Source organism: Chrysoperla carnea, chromosome 4 (genome assembly GCF_905475395.1).
Source record: "Chrysoperla carnea chromosome 4, inChrCarn1.1, whole genome shotgun sequence".
NCBI lineage: Eukaryota > Metazoa > Arthropoda > Insecta > Neuroptera > Chrysopidae > Chrysoperla > Chrysoperla carnea.
The window spans coordinates 23,909,157-23,927,507 of record NC_058340.1 but is presented as its reverse complement, the minus strand read 5'-3'; the positions used below and the strand labels follow the sequence as shown (position 1 = coordinate 23,927,507).

At 28.8% G+C, this 18,351-nt stretch overlaps 3 protein-coding genes across 6 annotated transcripts; 2 read left to right on the top strand and 1 right to left on the bottom strand.

The window, feature by feature from the left end:
* Window positions 1-1,992: 1,992 nt before the first annotated feature.
* On the bottom strand, window positions 1,993-2,415 carry LOC123297944. Its single transcript, XM_044879782.1, has 2 exons — window positions 2,341-2,415; window positions 1,993-2,277 (listed from the first exon to the last, which is right to left on the bottom strand). The coding sequence occupies exons 1-2, from the start codon at window positions 2,404-2,406 to the stop codon at window positions 1,993-1,995; spliced, it is 351 nt and encodes a 116-aa protein (XP_044735717.1). The 5' UTR covers window positions 2,407-2,415.
* LOC123297883 (ATP-dependent RNA helicase vasa-like) lies at window positions 2,125-11,546 on the top strand. 4 transcript variants are annotated; one of them, XM_044879696.1, is made up of 10 exons: window positions 2,125-2,255; window positions 3,293-3,437; window positions 3,636-3,817; window positions 3,894-3,983; window positions 6,006-6,101; window positions 7,579-7,740; window positions 8,475-8,830; window positions 9,751-10,028; window positions 10,176-10,920; window positions 11,255-11,546. In XM_044879696.1, the coding sequence occupies exons 3-10, from the start codon at window positions 3,652-3,654 to the stop codon at window positions 11,309-11,311; spliced, it is 1,950 nt and encodes a 649-aa protein (XP_044735631.1). In that variant the 5' UTR covers window positions 2,125-2,255; window positions 3,293-3,437; window positions 3,636-3,651; the 3' UTR covers window positions 11,312-11,546. The 4 variants fall into 4 exon arrangements, with proteins under 4 accessions (XP_044735631.1, XP_044735632.1, XP_044735633.1 ...); XM_044879697.1 differs by lacking the exon at window positions 3,293-3,437 and having other exon boundaries at window positions 2,147-2,255; XM_044879698.1 differs by lacking the exon at window positions 2,125-2,255 and having other exon boundaries at window positions 3,418-3,553.
* A 3,309-nt stretch (window positions 11,547-14,855) lies between these two features.
* Window positions 14,856-17,573, top strand: LOC123297615 (enoyl-CoA delta isomerase 2). The gene is made up of 4 exons (XM_044879357.1): window positions 14,856-14,992; window positions 15,073-15,325; window positions 15,828-16,038; window positions 17,205-17,573. Exons 1-4 carry the CDS (start codon window positions 14,980-14,982, stop codon window positions 17,496-17,498), a joined length of 771 nt encoding a protein of 256 aa, XP_044735292.1. The 5' UTR covers window positions 14,856-14,979; the 3' UTR covers window positions 17,499-17,573.
* Window positions 17,574-18,351: the final 778 nt, after the last annotated feature.

Here is an 18,351-nt window from a genome sequence, read left to right as displayed (position 1 = left end):
ATAACGTGCAAACATGGCCTTTGAATGCATGTACCATTTGGATTGTGATACATGATTGCTGCTGCCAGTTTTATGCCAAACCATAAAAGGATAGTAATTATTAGGATTTAATTTTATAACCATTTATAGCAATTACAGTAAAAATTATTTATCTATTTATTGTACAATAATTTTAATAAATATAATTTACAATGGATTTCATTTTGTATCCTCTGACTTTATGTATCATTCAATGAATTAATACTTTTAAAAATTAACTCTTCCTTTAAATTCAGAATTTCATTAAGTAATTCCTCGTTATTATGTTGTAATGATGTAATGGTTTCCTTATACTTTTCCTCATTTTTTCTATACTCTTCTAATGTACTTGCAATATGATAATCAACAGATACAAATTTTCCTAAAAATTAAAAATTTTTACTTTTCTTAATTGAACAAAAACTCGGTAATATTAACAGATATATGATCCTTTCTCGATCGATTTCCATATAAATCGAAAATTATTTTTCTCAATTTTTCGATGGTCGTAAAATTTGTTTGAATTCACAAAAAAGAAAAATCATTATACATATAGATATTTTCAGTCCCTCTTAGCAATTATTTGTAAATCAGCTCATAGTCGTCTACTTAGTATGCTGGGTCATGCGGAAGCAATGCTCGAAATCAGCATTTATTTAAATTTGTGCTTTTTACTCATTTTTAACGACTCGGTACAGAGAAACTTAAACCTTCTCAACAGCGGTACGAGAAACTCAAATCTTCGGTTAAAAAAATTTTTTTTGTTTGTTTTGAGTGCTAGTCTATAGAAACGATTACAAATCCGTTAATATTGGCGGTTCTCCTATAAAAGAAATTTTGTAAAAAACGTACCACAATTTTTTTTAAGTTTATTGTTAAGATCTGAATTTTTCATTTCTTCTCTTTTAATACAATGTTCTAATTGGCTTTGCTTTGATTTTTCCTTAAATTTTTTTTTAATAATTTCTGACTTTAATTTATCATTTTTATCCGTTTCGGACTCTTTCTCTATGTTACTTAAAGTTAACTTTGTCTTTAATAATTTTACTTCATTGTGACTATTTTCTAATTCTTTTTGTAAACTTAAATTCTCGGCCTTAAAAAAATATTTTTATTAATTTTAATTTCTCAATATCCGAATAATTGGTACTATTCGTTACGTGTAGAATCGAACTTTTTTCTTTTTTATTATGTAATAGTATTTCCTAAATTATTAAATACATAATATATTTATTTAAAAATATATGCAATTTTATAACATAAATAGATGATGAAATTTTTTCATAACAAGTGAAAACAAACAATTGACTGAGTTAATTGTTGAAATACCATGCATAGTCAGTGTTGATTTCTTTATCACATTACACATACAAACATGTGACACATACATAACTGATATTCAAGTATGGTACATATTATAAAATTTTCGTCTAATTGGCGCCCTCACGGGTAAACAGTGATGTTTACGAAAAAATGTTTCAAACAAAAGTTGTTTATTTTTTGATAAGGAACATTTTTTACATTTAAACTTTTGTTCTATCTCTAACGGTTTACAAGATGGGTCAAGCGGACCCCTTCAAAAATCATAATAAGCAGATTAAAATTACGAAAAATTTGAACGAATCGAGATATTCGAAATACGGAGCGAAACCTTCTTAGTTGCCGCAGTAATTATACCAACAAAATCCATCTATGCGTTTAGACTACAGAATGGTCTAAAAAAGTCATTTACGTTTTTTACGGCACCATGTCAACTGTTTCAGAGAAGTAAATAATATTTTATATATAAATGCGAAATAGGAAATTTACTTCCTTGTGGACATAAAACCTACAACCAAATGACTACCTACTTGATCAATAAAATTTTGCCGACTGTGTAATCCTAATAATAACTTTACTTGAAGCGTGTAAACGTGGCTTTACCTAGGCTTTACTACATAAAAGAGACAAAAAAAAAATGGCGCGAAAACTTCATTAGTAGTCATAATTCTCATAAAATAAAAAAATAAAAGACATTAGTAGTTGACATTTGTAATAATAAAAGGAAGTGTTTGAAGGTTTACTTACTTTTAAATTTGTTAATTTTTTTATCTGTTGACTATTTTCACTTTGCAATTCGGTAACTTGCTCTTGTAATTTTTTGTGCCTTTGTATCAAAGTATATGAATTATCAATTAATCTCATTAAAACAATTTTTATATTTTCGTTATCAGACAAGTTCACATCATTTATTTTTGGTAAGTCAATGCTATCATAATACTATTAAACGAAAAATAAGATTTTATTTAATAAATTTTAGTCATAAACAAGAAAGATACTTACTTGCGATAAAACTTTTAAATAATTTATCACTTTCTGATTAATATCCATATTTTGTATATTTTCCATAAATGCAAGTAGAAGCTATTTTTCAAATGCACCAATCAAAATTTTAAGCGGAAACTTTTAGTTACATATTCTGAGCGTATTCCCAATTTATGAGTGTTGCACAATACAACACTAAAATAATATATTTCTATTTTGTGTTATTAAATTTTACCGACCGGTAATAAATTTGAATCTTTTTTCAATATTAATTTTATTTCATATAATAAACGCTTGAGAAAACACAAAATATAGACACGGTTAGTTGAAATCTAATCTTAAGTAATAAAAATCTTGTTTCATGCTAGCTGCTACAACTGTACATGATGCTAATATAAATTAAAGAAATATATTTGTTTGCAACTTGGCTTTATTGATACATTGATATTAAGTTTTAAAATAATATACATAAACATTAAATGTAAGAAATTAGTGGATATTAGAAAAAAACTTTATTATTATTATATTTAACATGTATGTATTTTATATTTGTAAATTACTTACAAAATACAAAATCCCTAATGCAGTTTACTCTTTTGAATATTCAAAATGGAAATAGTTTTTAGAACGAGATGTGAAATTTTATGTAATCGTAAGTGCTATATAAATATAATGCAAGGGTTTGATGTCTAAAGAATGGCTCTTGTTCGAAGTTATAAAAGATAGAAGAAAATTTATATTGCAACGTCATTCTTTATAAAATAACAAATATTTTATTTTTTTTAAACATTTTTCCGAAAACTTAATAAATTCGATGTAGTTTATTTAATGATTTACTTAATTTTATACGAACTTATTATCCTAAAATGGGGTACATTTTATTTAATTTCCCACCGCTAATGTACAATACACAAGTGTGTCACTTTGTCAATTATATACAAGCATTGTAAAACACCCTTTCAACTCAAAGATTCATCGGTGGTACCACATGGTCTGATATGCCGGCATGAAAACAAATTGACTGATTTACAAGCGCAGTTAAAACAAAGAAAAAAAATATTTGAAAAGCAAGTTTTGGCATGTTTCCTGTTTGAAGAATAATAGGTTACTACAAAGTTCGTAAAAAATTATCTTTTTTCGATTAATTAGTTTTATAAAATTAATTTTAGAAATTTATTTTTGATTTTTTATTCAATTCATAATTTGTTTAAGTATTATCTTTGAATTTTAGGTTAATATTTATTAGTTAAAAATTTAAACATTGTTGAAATTTCATTTTTTTTTTAGTTTTTCATTACGTTTTGTATATTTAGATAATTTTGCCATAATATGGACAACGATTGGGAAAATGAAGTTGGAACCGGTAAAGCATTTGGTCGCGGCCGACCAGTTGTAGCCGATGAAGATGATGGTTGGGGTGAAACTAATGGTTCTAGTAACGATGGTGGATTTGATTGGGGTGGTGATCGACCCCCACGTGGTGGCGGAAGAAGTGGTAAGAATTCTTTATAAATGCAAAAGCTTTATTTTTAATTTCAATTAAATTGATATTTATCAAATCGGTTTGTCAGATCGGGGAGAACGCAGAGGAGGTCGTGGAGGTGGCCGTGGAAGAGGAGGTGGCCATGGAGGCGGTGGTCGGGGTGGTGATGACTCTAACGGTAAGGTTTATTTTATTTAGAACATTTTAATTTAATAAACTCTTGTCGAAAAAAGACTAGGTTTGCATTAAACCGAAGTGCAATGAAATTTTAATACTAGAAAAGGCCTGCAGTTGACTAATATTTCAAAATGTTTTAATTCGGATTCTTTAAAGAGAATCGGCTATCTCGAATTTTAGAAGCGAAGTTTATTATTTAGATAAAAATAATAAGAAAAAATCTTAAGAACAATATTTTCAATTTTTTTTTGACACCTATTTCTGATGGTCATTAAAAGCGTTATTTTCGAACCTTTGTGTGCCTTGGATTTGAACTTCACCACTTAGTTGAGGTTGGAAAATAGTAACTTTAAACTTGTAACGGTAATAAATATTACAAAAACTCTCCTGGGCAAATTTGATACAATTAGTATTGTGCTACTGTAAGAATTGTAGAGTTCTAAACTGGTACATAAATTCTATAAGAAATATGATTAATTAATATTAACCTTTTTTGATGTGGATCCGAGGACATTCCAGACCTTAACTCTATATATATGCCTTATGCTTACAGAAGTTAGAAGCCGGAGCGGCCTACAGAGATATAATGGGGTAGGAGACTTGCCCTATCAACTCTTTTAATCTTTTTTATGATTTGTAACGACATTGCAATAGGGTATTCTACTATATTTGAAAAAGTAATTAAAAATGTTGATTTTGCTAATAAAATGCCACCAAAAGTTTATTTCGGAAAAATACACACGCTCTCTTACCATAAAATTAAATTAAATTTTAAACCTTTTTTAAACTGTCAAAAAGTCGGGCATCCAACACATAATAAGTTTGGATATATTACACCCAGCTGTCTACACTGAACTAACTGATGGTTTGTGGTTCATATCAATATGACATCACATCAGTGCTTACCCGCGTTTTAAGTCACGTAATACACAGTTTAAAAATTACGATTTTAAATTTTAATATTATAAAAGAAAAATGTGCTTTTATGACAGATGCTTTTAAATCAGAATATTTAAATATATTTTTACATAAATTTTAACTTTTTTCAAATTTATTTATTTTTTTTTTTATTAATTTTAACTTTTTTCAAATTTATTTTTCACGACCGAATGTACCCTATTGCGTCAAAGAAGTATTGGAGAATTTTCAGACTCAGTATTTCTTCATTGTAATTAGAAAATACTTAAAATTGGTTTTCAAATTTTTGATATTTTCAATATCATCACATTTTAACAAACCAATTTCTAACATTTTCTATTTCCGGGACTTGTACTTCACCGCAGTTTTGGTTTTTACTCTACTACGAATAATCATATACATTAAAATAAAAATTTTGTTTTTGAGTTTGTTTCTTTCATTTAAAGAAAATTATCTGGAAACGAAAATTTATATTATTCTTAATTCGTTTTCACACACTGTTTTCTCTGGCCCGGGAAGGTATTGTAAGGATATTGCAATTGCGTTTCTATCGAACGTATATGTATGTACATTCGATAGATGCGACTTTGCTTTGTAAACAAATATTACCCAAGCAACGCTTGTTGTTTGTACTCCATCAATGTTTAAATTAAAAAAAATAAGAAAAGCCCTTTTAGTTTTTATTCTGTATTTAGCTTTCAGCATTTTCAAATATAATAAAAGCAAGATCTTTATTAGAGATTATTTCCGTGTCACAGTGCAAGTTGAATTTTTGCCATTTTGCGACATCTCTGGTTGAAATAACAAGAGCACAATAGTACGAGAATTTAAAAAAAATTCAAGGGCTATAATTTTGTCTTAAATATTTTTCGATTGAGTAAACCCGGTATTTACCGAGATATTTGATTTTATATCTAATCTTCTAAATAACGATTTCTTTTCAGAATCCGAGTGGAGAAACCTAAGTAAAGTATTTCAGTAGCATCTCCATCTTTCTTAAATTTAAGCTAGAATAGGATTTCATCCAAAATTACTTTTTACGACGATTTTTATGTATCAATAATATATTTAACAACTTGAAAAACAATTAAATTTGTTTTTTCAGGATATCGCAGTAATCGAAATGGTGGTTGGGGAGGTGACGGTGAGACAAGCGAAGGTGGTGGTTGGGGTGGCAAGAACAATGACAATTCTGGAGGAGGTAAAGAAATTCACTCTATTAAGAACTTCGCAGAAATCTTAAATTTGAATATAATAGGAATAAATATATTCGATTATCACATATGTTTCAATGGCCTTCAAATTCAGGAATTCGTTTTTCAATCACAAAACTTACAAAATGTACAATCTGGCAAATATTTGATTGAGAAAAAAATAACCAAGTTTTTCATCATATTATAAATAATATTTCATGATATTACTATATCATTAGATTTTAGATTATGATTTTAGCTAAAAATGGGGATCTGATCACTTTTTTTTTATTAAACTTTTTATACTCAACTGTCAAGAAGTGGTTATGTTTTTCGCGCGTATCTTGTATGTATATGTATGTTTGTAAATTTCTTTATTATCTCATATCTTCCAAACAGCTCAATGAATTTCGACATTTAAGACATCGTTATATTCGTTCTAAACTTAACTAAAAATAGCGTTTTTTTTGTGCAAAATAACAACACGTTATTAAAAAAATTAACCAAACCTAGCGAGTAGGGTATCAAAATAAAAGAAATTAAAAGGGTATTACAAAAATATACATAAGTTTTATGTTTAAATTTAATTAGAAATAATAATTTGCTTTAAAAACTTGTAATACAGTACAGTAAAACGGTGTTTTTAGTGCCGGTACACTAAAAAGTCTAAAATAAAATCAAAATAAATAATTTAAAAAAATCAAAATACTGACGGCGTTAAATTAAATTTGAAAAGAAAAAAACAAGACCATTATTTTACACAGTGACTACAATCGGAGCTCATTAAAATCTCGAACGACTAAAATCTTACAAATATTCGCTCCGGGTGTTGAAATCGCTCTGTAAACTATTGGACTTGTTTCTTGCTATTTAGATTATATTTAACGCAGTTCTGTTTTTTATTTTCTAATAGGAAATATTCATGAAATTTAGATTTAGAGGTCATAGTATGTGGCTTGTCAGACTTGTTGACATAGTGTATGGTATTAATTGTTTTGTATGGTATTACCATGAATATATACTATAATTACTACATCCGTGGATATTACACCTGTAGTAAACAGTACATTGAACTGTCACCAAGTGACAGCTCACATACTAATACGTCATCAAGAGAGAGCGCCAAAAGGACTGCGTTTAAACATCTCAAAATTATTCTGTATTTTAAATATTTTTATTACACTTAATTGCAGCTTTTTTAAACAATATTTATATTTTTTACTTTGTTATAACGGTGTAAAAAATGAATTAAAAATATAAAAAAAATACATGAATATTCCCTATTATTTATCTTATTAATTATCTAGATCGTAGGTTTTAATGAAATGAATTCAGAGGTAAGACACATTCGACCTGAAAAGTTTATAGTAAAAAAAATTATATGTAACTAGCGATTTTGCAGGGTTATGATAATATTTTCTTCATTTTTAACAAAAATATGTAGTTAAATTAACTATTTATTATATTATATCTAAATACTTACAGGTTGGGATGGTGGCGATTCAGAAAATAGTGGAGATCGGCGAGGAGGTCGTGGGGGTGGGCGCGGTGGTAGAGGGAGTCGTGGTGGTGGTCGCGGTGGCGGTCGTAGAGGAGAATTTGGTGGTAATGGTGATTTTGGTAGTGGCGAAAATAATGGAGAACAAGGTAATTATATTAACTTTCTAGCCAAATTTTCGAGGTAAAAAGATGATGACTCTCATTCCAAAACTTAAAATCACAAACACATTGGAAATGTTTTCGCTTTTCTAAATACTAAGTTAGAAAAGTAAAGACGGGGAGTTCAGTGTTAATACGTAATTATTTGTATTTCTTTTATAAAAATTAATTTGGTGGAAATGACATTTTTAACCTAAAATAAAGGAAGCAATTTGTCAATAATCTAAGCAGAATTCTTTGTTCTGATGAGATGTGCCCAAATTTTAACACTAAAATATATCAACAGGATGAGAACACATGTCCAGCTTTTCTTCTGATATACGAAAATTAGAGTCTTTGAGAATGTAATGTTGCAGTCGTTAATCTACGCGATGATTCTATGTTACTGAATCATCTTGTAAAATTGGTATTTATAGAAGCATAAATCTCATAATATTTGTATTTCTAGAGACATATAGGTTGATAGGTACAGACTGTTTATGTACCAAATTTTAGACGTATTTGATTTAGAAGTTATTTAGCTCGAGGATAATACTGAGAATATATAGATGTTGGTTCTGAATACCAGATTGTGAAACTCTTCATTTACTAATTAAACTTCCTTACTTTTAATAAAACTCTAGGTGTTAATTTTTCTAATTTTAATATGAAATTGTTATAACAAAATTATTTGAAAATAATTCTTAATTGACAGTATTTTTTTTGTTTGTTTGTAAATATAGAAAAGCCCAAAGAACGATACGTTCCACCAGAACCATCTACAGAAGAAAGTGAAATCTTTTCAATGGGTAACGAGATCGGTATTAATTTCGATAAATTCGATGACATCGACGTAAAAGTATCTGGTGAAAATATACCAACACCAATAAACAATTTTGAAGAATCTGGTTTACGACCATTTTTATTAGAAAACGTACAAAAATCAAAATACACAAAACCAACACCTATACAAAAACATGCAATACCCATTATTATGGCTGGACGTGACGTAATGGCATGTGCACAAACCGGGTCGGGCAAAACTGCCGCGTTCCTTTTACCTATATTACATACACTATTAAGTGATCCCAGAGATATGGTGAGTAGAACAATTTAATTTTAATGTAATTTTTAAAAAACTGGATAATTTTGGATTTTTGTTTGAACATGAACATGATTTTTGAAATAGTGAGCTTCGTTTTTTTTTAAATAAATTTTTTAATTTTACATTTTAAAATGTCAATTTATGAGACTACTGGATATGGACTAAAGATGATAATATACAATTTTTGGGTCAAACTGTGCATAGAATATAAATAAGAGGTATTTCCAAATTCGGCAAGTTCAAAGTTCATCACTAGAAATTTTGATCACAGAAACATTTATATTCAGTCAAAAATTTCTAAAAAAAAACCTAGCAACATCTCTACAAATTCTAAGGATTTTGTGTACTTTTTCTATCGTTAAAAGTGGCGAGAACGAATATAAGAATTCTGTTTTACTAATTTTGGTACGTAAATTGGAAATTAAGAAAGTGTAAGCCTTAAAAACCACAAAAAAATTGATAATAAAAATATTTTATTTCATAATAAAAAAAAAGTGTAGGAATACCGGGAAGTTGACACACCTAAAAAGAACTTCCTTGACAATCAATCTACACACCTTTTTGCAACCCATTAGTTAAATTTAGAAGGGCTACCGGTGTGAAAATTCTTAAAAACGTCGAAGAAAATGGTCTTCTCTTTGGGAATTTTTTTTTTTATCAAACCCCTCGTTTATTACAGTAGTACATAAACCAGATACTGAATTTCAGCTCATTTAAAACAAAGTGGGTTTATATATAGGTTTTCCTCCAAAACCCCGTGTTTTAGGAGCTAACAAACAGATTTATGATATTCACTTCACTAGTTCAAGTGAGCGTAATACAAATTATTCGGGCCGCGTGAAAAAGATCCATTAGAAATTTCAACTTGAGTACTTGACTTAACTCTAAAATGTAGTATTTCTATTTTAATTCAGGTAATGGATGGTACTCATGTTGAACCCCAAGCCGTTATTGTATCACCGACTCGAGAATTAGCAATTCAAATAAATGAAGAATGTCGAAAATTTTCACTTAAATCGATTCTACAAACAGTTGTCGCTTATGGCGGTGCAGCCACCTTTCATCAAGTCAGACAGTTAATGAATGGCTGCCATGTTCTAGTCGCTACACCCGGTCGATTGTTGGACTTTGTACGAAGTGGGCGAATTACATTTAATTCTGTACGATTTTTTGTCTTAGATGAAGCTGATAGGTGAGTAAATTTCAAAATATTTACAATAACCCCTCTCGTTATGTCACATTTTTATTATACAATACCCAGTCTTAGAATTAATAAATGGAATTGACCGGTTAACCAAAATTTTAGTACCTATATTATTAATTTATTTCGAATTTACAGGATGTTGGATATGGGATTCTTACCCGAAGTTGAAAAAATGTTGAGCCATGAATCCATGGTGGCAACAACAGATAGACAAACATTAATGTTTTCAGCAACATTCCCAACAGAAATTCAACAATTAGCTGGACAATTTTTAAATAATTATTTGTTTATTAGTGTCGGTATTGTCGGTGGGGCTTGTTCTGACGTAACTCAATCCTTTTATCAAGTTGACGAATATAATAAACGTGAAAAGTTATTAGAAATTTTTAAAGAAGAGGGTACTGAACGTACTTTAGTATTTGTTGAAACCAAGAGAAATGCCGATTTCTTAGCGTCAATATTATGTGAAAATAACTTTAAAGCAACAAGTATCCATGGAGATCGATTACAAAGAGAAAGAGAAACAGCACTTGGTGATTTTAAACGTGGAAATAGAAATATATTAGTTGCTACAGGAGTTGCTTCGCGTGGTTTAGACATTAAGAATGTTAAGCATGTAATCAATTATGATTTACCAAGACCACCAAATGCAATTGACGAATATGTACATCGAATTGGGCGTACAGGTCGTGTGGGAAATCGTGGTAAAGCTACCAGTTTTTATGATAGTGCTCAAGATGCATCTCTAGCCAAAGATTTAATTAAAATATTACGTCAAGCTGGTCAACCTATTCCTGATTGGCTACAACGTGATGAAAATGCTAGCGGTGGTGGAGGAGGCTTCCGTCGTGGAAAATTTGGTGGTCGGGATGTTCGAGGGGTAAGTTTAAATGCTTATTTAAAGTTCTCTTTTTGTTATTGAGAAATTATTATCCGCGATTTTATCATATAATTTTATAAATTATCTCGTACAAAATTTAAAAAATAGTTTCTATATAATTTAAATTTGAGCCGATATGATGATAATGATGAATTGATCATGTCGAATTAAGCAGGAATAAATGATTAATTTCAAATATTTGTTTATCTGCATAAAATTAACTCGTAAAAAATTAAAGAACGTAAAACTAAATAGCGAACACAGCTAACATCTAATGCTTAAATATTTCAAAATTTATCATGATCTTTAAAATGATATTCTTGTTTAAATTTAGGATGACTTTGGTGCTCCGCAAGATAACTTTCAACCAACGACAGAAGAGGAATGGTAGTATATTTTTATATCTTCTGACATTACCCACACTCTTCCTTGGAATAAACACGTTGTTTTCTTTTTCGTCATATAATTTTTTTGTTGAGTTTATAAGAATTTATTCTAGTTCCTTTTTATATTTAGATATTTAAAAAGTAAAACACTTAATTGTGAAACAGGGAGACTCTTTAAATATATGGCTGTGTAAAATTTTGTTGAAAAACCGTTAAGGAGTTAATTCATTAAAAATTAACTAATAAAATAATAGAAGAATAAGACATTTCATTTTTTTTTAAACATTTATTTTTAAATTGAAGCGGGAATATCAGATTCTCACTACAGTTAATATTTATGTGGTTTTTTTTTAAATGAAATTGCATTTTCCTCAAATTTAGAAGAACGCGGGCTCATTTAAAAAAAAATTTACTCTACTCTGTATTTTTAAATAATAATAATAGGTACTTTAGCACGTACTGTTTAAATAAATCTCTGGCAAAAGAAACTAGTCAAAATAAAGCTACTTAGTTAATCAAACAAAATTTTTTCATCATCATGACATACAATATAACGAGTTTAACGTGTAAAAAAAATTTTGAAATTTTTTGCTATCGTACAAATAAACATTCTAATATCGAGTTTTTTTAAAATATGTTAAGGGTACACTGAATAAACGGTTAGAAGTGCACTTTTCCCTGATTTTCTGGAAGGTACTGAAATCTTATTGTTCTTATTATTTTTAAATACTAGAACTTGATATTGCAAAGAATATAGAAATGTTTGCGATTTAAAACATTGGGTGTACGTACATAACTATCGTATTGAATAATTTTAAAAGTATAAAATGTGACTGACCGTTTTTCCATGTATTCTTCATTTGAAAATCCGTTAACGGTAGATTCTGATACATAGAAATGTTATATTGATATAAAAGTATTAAAACATTCCGTACTATTTGTTTAAAATGGCCATATAGATTCACAAGCAATATACGTTTTTCTTTTTTGTTTTTTTATAATTGTAACTACCCAAGCATTTAGTAATTTATTTGGGTTTCGTATTCGTCGAAATTTATTTGTATTCTTTATTTTGAATTAAAATTTTAGTATGTTAATGATTAGGTAAAATATTAATTATCACATTATCACCTTGGCGTTGAATCAATTAATTTTGTTAAATGGAGAAAATACCATTTGTATCTTTCTTTTGTTTTATAAATTTTTCTTTTTCATAGTATTTATTGTTATTATTATTGATATTAATAGTTAATAGTTACCCAATCATATGTAATGAATTTCATCGTGATACAAAAAAATCTCTTAAAATGTTACAAAAATTTATATTTTTTTTATTATAATTCGATTAAAAATCGTAAAATTATTTTTGTAATTAAGTAATAAATTTCAATAAAAAAAATCATTTTTTTAATATTATAAAATATTATAATTATTTAAATTCATCTTGGGGAATTACCCTTCCTGCGAATCAATGCCCAATGCCCTCCCTGCGAACAGCCCTTGCAACGAACATGGCACGTACTTGTGTTCCTTGATTGTGGTGGACCCGTCTGACTTCATTCATTTTTCATAAAGATATTTCTATTTCCTCATTGTAATTAATATAATAAATGATTATTACATTATATTATATCTGTTTTTATTATTTTGCATGTTTAAATGCACCATTTTCATTTTACGAAGTCGACCGAAAATCAAACTTCAAATCTCAAAACAAGTGAAAACAAACAATTGACTGAGTTAATTGTTGAAATACCATGCATAGTCAGTGTTGATTTCTTTATCACATTACACATACAAACATGTGACACATACATAACTGATAATCAAGTATAGTACACATTATAAAATTTCCGCCTAATTGGCGCCCTCACGGGTAAACAGTGATGTTGCCGAAAAATTGTTTCAAACAAAAGTTGTTTAATTTGTAATAAGGAACATTTTTTACATTTAAACTTTTGTTCTATCTCTAACGGTTTACAAGTTGGGTCCTACGGACCCAAGACCCAATTGACCTATGATGCTCATTTACGAACTTGACCTCACTTTTTACTTCCTGAGTACACTGTAAAAATTTCAGCTCGATATCTTTTTTCGTTTTTGAGTTATCGTGTCCACAGACGGACGGACGGACGGACAACCGGAAATGGACTAATTAGGTGATTTTATGTAGACCTATGACAAAATTTTTTTCCTAGCATCATTATTTATAAGCGTTACAAACTTGGGACTAAACTTAATATACTTTGTATATTTCATATATACATGGTATAACTAGCATCATTATTTATAAGCGTTACAAACTTGGGACTAAACTTAATATACTATGTATATTTCATATATACATGGTATAATAAATATAATTTTTTCAGACTTCATTAAATATATATTTTATTCTTTAAAATATATCGTTGCCCGAGTAAAATGTCGTTAAAATTCCGATTCAATTTCGTGAGTTTTTTCCTTATATTACAGTTAGTAAGCTGGAAAAGTTGGGAAACAGCACCGATTTTAATGAAACTTTTTGTAACGTAATAAATTTCGATTTTTGGTTTTTTGGTCCTCTGGTGTATTCCTGGGGTCCTATAAACATGTTACAAAAAGTTTCATTAAAATCGGTGCTATTTCCCAATTTTTCCACTATCGCCACTTTTTACGGATATTAAAGTTTGGCGCCAATTATAAATCAATACTTAACCGATACATAACATAAAACCATCATAGAACACGAACGAGAGCTGTTTTTTTGCGTGAGATTCGCGTGACCCTGTGTCCGCTACGTAATTCTAATACGTAATTATTTCGACATGTGTCCTCAACGGGTTAAGGGGATTAACAATCTATGAAAACTGTAATAGTCTTAATAAAATAAATCAACCATATAATTTTGCTCTATTTTTATATGGCAGCAAAAGCTGAATTACTCAAGTAATATAATATTGGATGTATTAATTCAAAAAACCATTTAGGATTTGCTTGCTAAATTTACTACCTTTGTTACTGGCTCCATTTCCAACGAATAGAAAGTTGTAATACTATAATTTATACATATGTACTAATTTTTTTTTATCACTTCAGGTGAAGAATACTCACTGGATGGAAAGAAAGTGAAGTCGGTTTTTGAAATCTTTAGAAGTACACAAATAATAAACGTTTAAAACTCCTAATCATCCAAGAGGATGATTTAGTTTAGTGATGTCATTGATCTGTATCACCATATAGATTATATTGTCATGTGCCTGGGTTGGCCTGTTGATAAAACTTTTTGCTAAAAAGAGATGAGACAACAATCTTTGATTGCTTATAAAGTCTTCGTTTTTCTATCAATTTTAATTTCACTTTCATATTTTGTTATGGAAAATATCTAGTTTTACATTTTTATGGATAATATGACAAATACGACATCAGGCAATTACCGTCTTTTTACTTCCAAAAACACATAAGTTGAACGAACCTAAATAAATACAACCCTACCTTAAAGTGGAACAAATCCGATTTATCGCAAATTTGACGTTTTAATCTGTCAAATGAGTGACAATAATATAATTATGTTTGGATGAACTTTAGTACTAGTTTTTGTATTATCTATAAAAATTTTAATCTTTTTTATTTTTTTTATTACCCATAATAAATTTTAAAGTAAGATTTCAAACTTAAAAGAAAAATAAGCAAAATGGTTATATCTGGTTAGTATATTAAATATACTAATAATTAATTTAATAAGTATACAAAAACATTTGTAATCACATTAATACTTCAATCATAGGAAAATCACAAGATATACAAGTACATCTTGAAAATGGCGTACAGATTATTAAATTTTGTCGATCCAAAAAGAAGAACGCAATTAATTCTGAAATGTACATTGCATTGACAAATATTTTAAAAAACTCTGCTGAAGATAACAAAGTAAAATTTACAGTATTTACTGGTGAAGGTGATTTTTTCTCTAGTGGGAATGATTTTAGTGTAGATGCTGTAAGCACTGGAACACCAGAAGAACGTTTTGAATTATTCAAGTAATTATTTTATTGGTGATTATGCATAGCTTGGGGTGTATCAAACGCTCATGAAATACTTTCATTTGGTAATTTAATGAAATTTGTAAAACGATAAAAAATATCTTATTTTCAACATATTTAATAAAACTGAAAAACATCCAAACACTGCAATCGACTTAGCGCCAGTAAATTTTTATGGGAGCCAGTGGAAAATGTGTATTTAAGTGAATATGATTTTGTTGAGTACACTCAGAAAAAACATTTTGCACCGACTTCCATAAAAATCTATTGGTGCGGAGTCGGTTACTGGGTCAAATGCCTTATTTCCTCGATTAATAAGAAACAACCGTTTCAACACGGATCAATATTGAGTCACATGTAAAATTTTAACAGTTTAAATTTATAAATTTAGTACCCCAAGGAATATTCAAAATTTACGCTTTTAACTATCTTGGAAAAATTATTATTAGAAAAACCATTCCACAAGTTCGTACCAAAATTTGTTATTATTTATTTATAGAAATTTTATTGTATCGTTAATTGAATATCCAAAAGTACTAATTGCTGTTGTAAATGGTCCAGCTATTGGAGTTGCTTGCACAATGTTACCATTATGTGATGTGGTTTATTGTTCTGAAACTGCGTATTTTTTAACACCATTTTCAAAACTTGGTTTATGCGCTGAAGGATGTTCATCGTATACTTTCTCGAAAATATTAGGAAAATCAAAAGTAAGTGGGAAATGATTGATAATAATACTTTTTTAATTTATAAAATACTAGTTGATGTCTGCGACTTCGACTGCGGTTTGCGAATTTATAGGTCTTATGAAATTCAGAAGTTTCAGCTCTTTGCCTCCGCGTTTCTGATTCTCTTCTCTATGTCATATTTTAAATAAATACTGCTTAAATTAATATTCGAAATGAATGGCAAGAATGATTAAATAGATTTACAAAATCACATAATAAACAAACTTTTCTATTTGTTCTCGACTTTCTACTTCAATATATAACACTCAATATCACTGTGCTTTCTTGATGTATGTTAATGAATTTAAATGTATTGTAACCAGTCATGTGTTATAAATCGGTACGCTCTAAAACCTTGATAACGAAGGAGGTCTTCGAGCTTGGATTCCAGACTAAAAATTTACTTTCACTGAAATAAAATATAGCTTTAGTATTATTCAGTGATGGCGCAAAGGAGTGATAATGTGTTTATAAGCCTATCTATGTATGTATTATGTATGTATGTATGTTTGTTTCTTCCGATTTTTAATATTCTTACGTCAATCGATTTGGCCTAATTTTTCGAGGGTCACGTAAGATATGGCAGTAGTGACAATTGTCAACGAACTATGTTAAGTGGGGTATCATTGAATGGTTAATATATAGATAAATCTATTGACGTGAGAATCATTAAAATCGGGTCTCGCATTTGGTTTCTAGAGCGCCACAAAAGACAAAAAATACATACATAGCCTAAAAATGAAAGTCGGCGAATTATGTTATATGCGGTATCATTGATTAGAGATTGAAAATATTAACTAAAAAGTGAAAAATAAAAATAATAAATTTAAAATATAAAAAAACCCGACTGCGTTAAATAAAAAGTCTAGTAGTTTAGTTTGGTTTTTTGATTTTTATTTATTATTTGTGGAAAAATTTTTAGAAACCATTTCGTCGTTTCTGAGTTAGCCCCCTACATATAAACAAATAAACACATTTTATAATAGAAAAAGTATTTTTGTGCAGTTTTTCGTAAAAATATTTAACTAATCCATTTCTAGCTCGTTATTAAAATTTTAAATATATTGAAAATTGAAACACGCATTTTTTAATTTTTCTAAGAAGAATGTTCTTTTAATTTTCATGGCTTAATAATATTTTTATTTTAGGCAAGTGAAATGTTATATTTTTGCCACAAACTAACAGCAAAGGAAGCTTTACATTATGGTTTTGTATCCGAAATTTTAACAAGTACTCAACTGAAGGATGACATATGGAAGCGAATACAGAATTTCGCAAAATTACCACAAAGTGGTATGCGAGTTACTAAGCGTATCATACAAAATGGAGAAAAAGAATTTCTGCTGAATTTAGCTAAACTTGAGACTGAAGGATTAAACGAAGTAAAAGACACTGAGGAGACAATGAATGCAATTCTTAGTCAATTTCAGAGTAAACTGTGAATATAAATTTTTTTCAATTGTATTATTTTTTTTATGAATAAATATTTGTTATATGAAGAGTATCATGGAAAGTAATATGCGAATGTTTGAAATGCAACTTCTTTAGCGTCGTATTTGTTTCAAAGTTGTTGCTGATGTTAAATGAAAAATGATTCAACAGCGGTATAAGACAAATCTTAAACGCGAGAAAAGAAAATGGCAAAATAATTTAATCATGTAAGATTTGTGTGTACTAAATGTTAAATACTATAAATATCAAAAAAGGTTCGACAAAATAATTAGTAAAGAATAGAAAAACAATGCGCAAAATTTAATAGTACCCAATCTCTTACATTTGTGACAAGTACCTTAACCACTAGACCAACTGTGCAAATGGTTGCTTAATTTAACTTTTGTACAGAGTTCATTAACAGAGAACTCTGTACAAAAATATATGTCAAACTAGGAAATTTCGAAGAACGCTTTTCTTGAATAGGCGCGATTAGTTAATGATTTTTGAAAAATGTAAAATACGGAAAATGGCAGTTTCTAACTAGCTCGATATTCCTATGTAGTGTCTTTGGAAACCGGAATTGGTTACGGTTTTGACTAGCTAGCTTCAATCATTAAAGCTAGTCGAATCGTTTTTCTGTTTTTTAAGTTTTTCTTTTGATTTTTGAAACAGCTCGTAATTATTGTATATGTCACTTTTCTATTCTTCGGTATCGACTAGCTTACTTCACTGACCTATATAATTTTATTAACTTACTTTCTAAAATTGAATTACACACATTCGTTACAGTTTCCGTTTCTCAATTGTAACTGCAACTGCATTTTAATTGCAATAAAAAATGAAATAATATAAAACAAAATA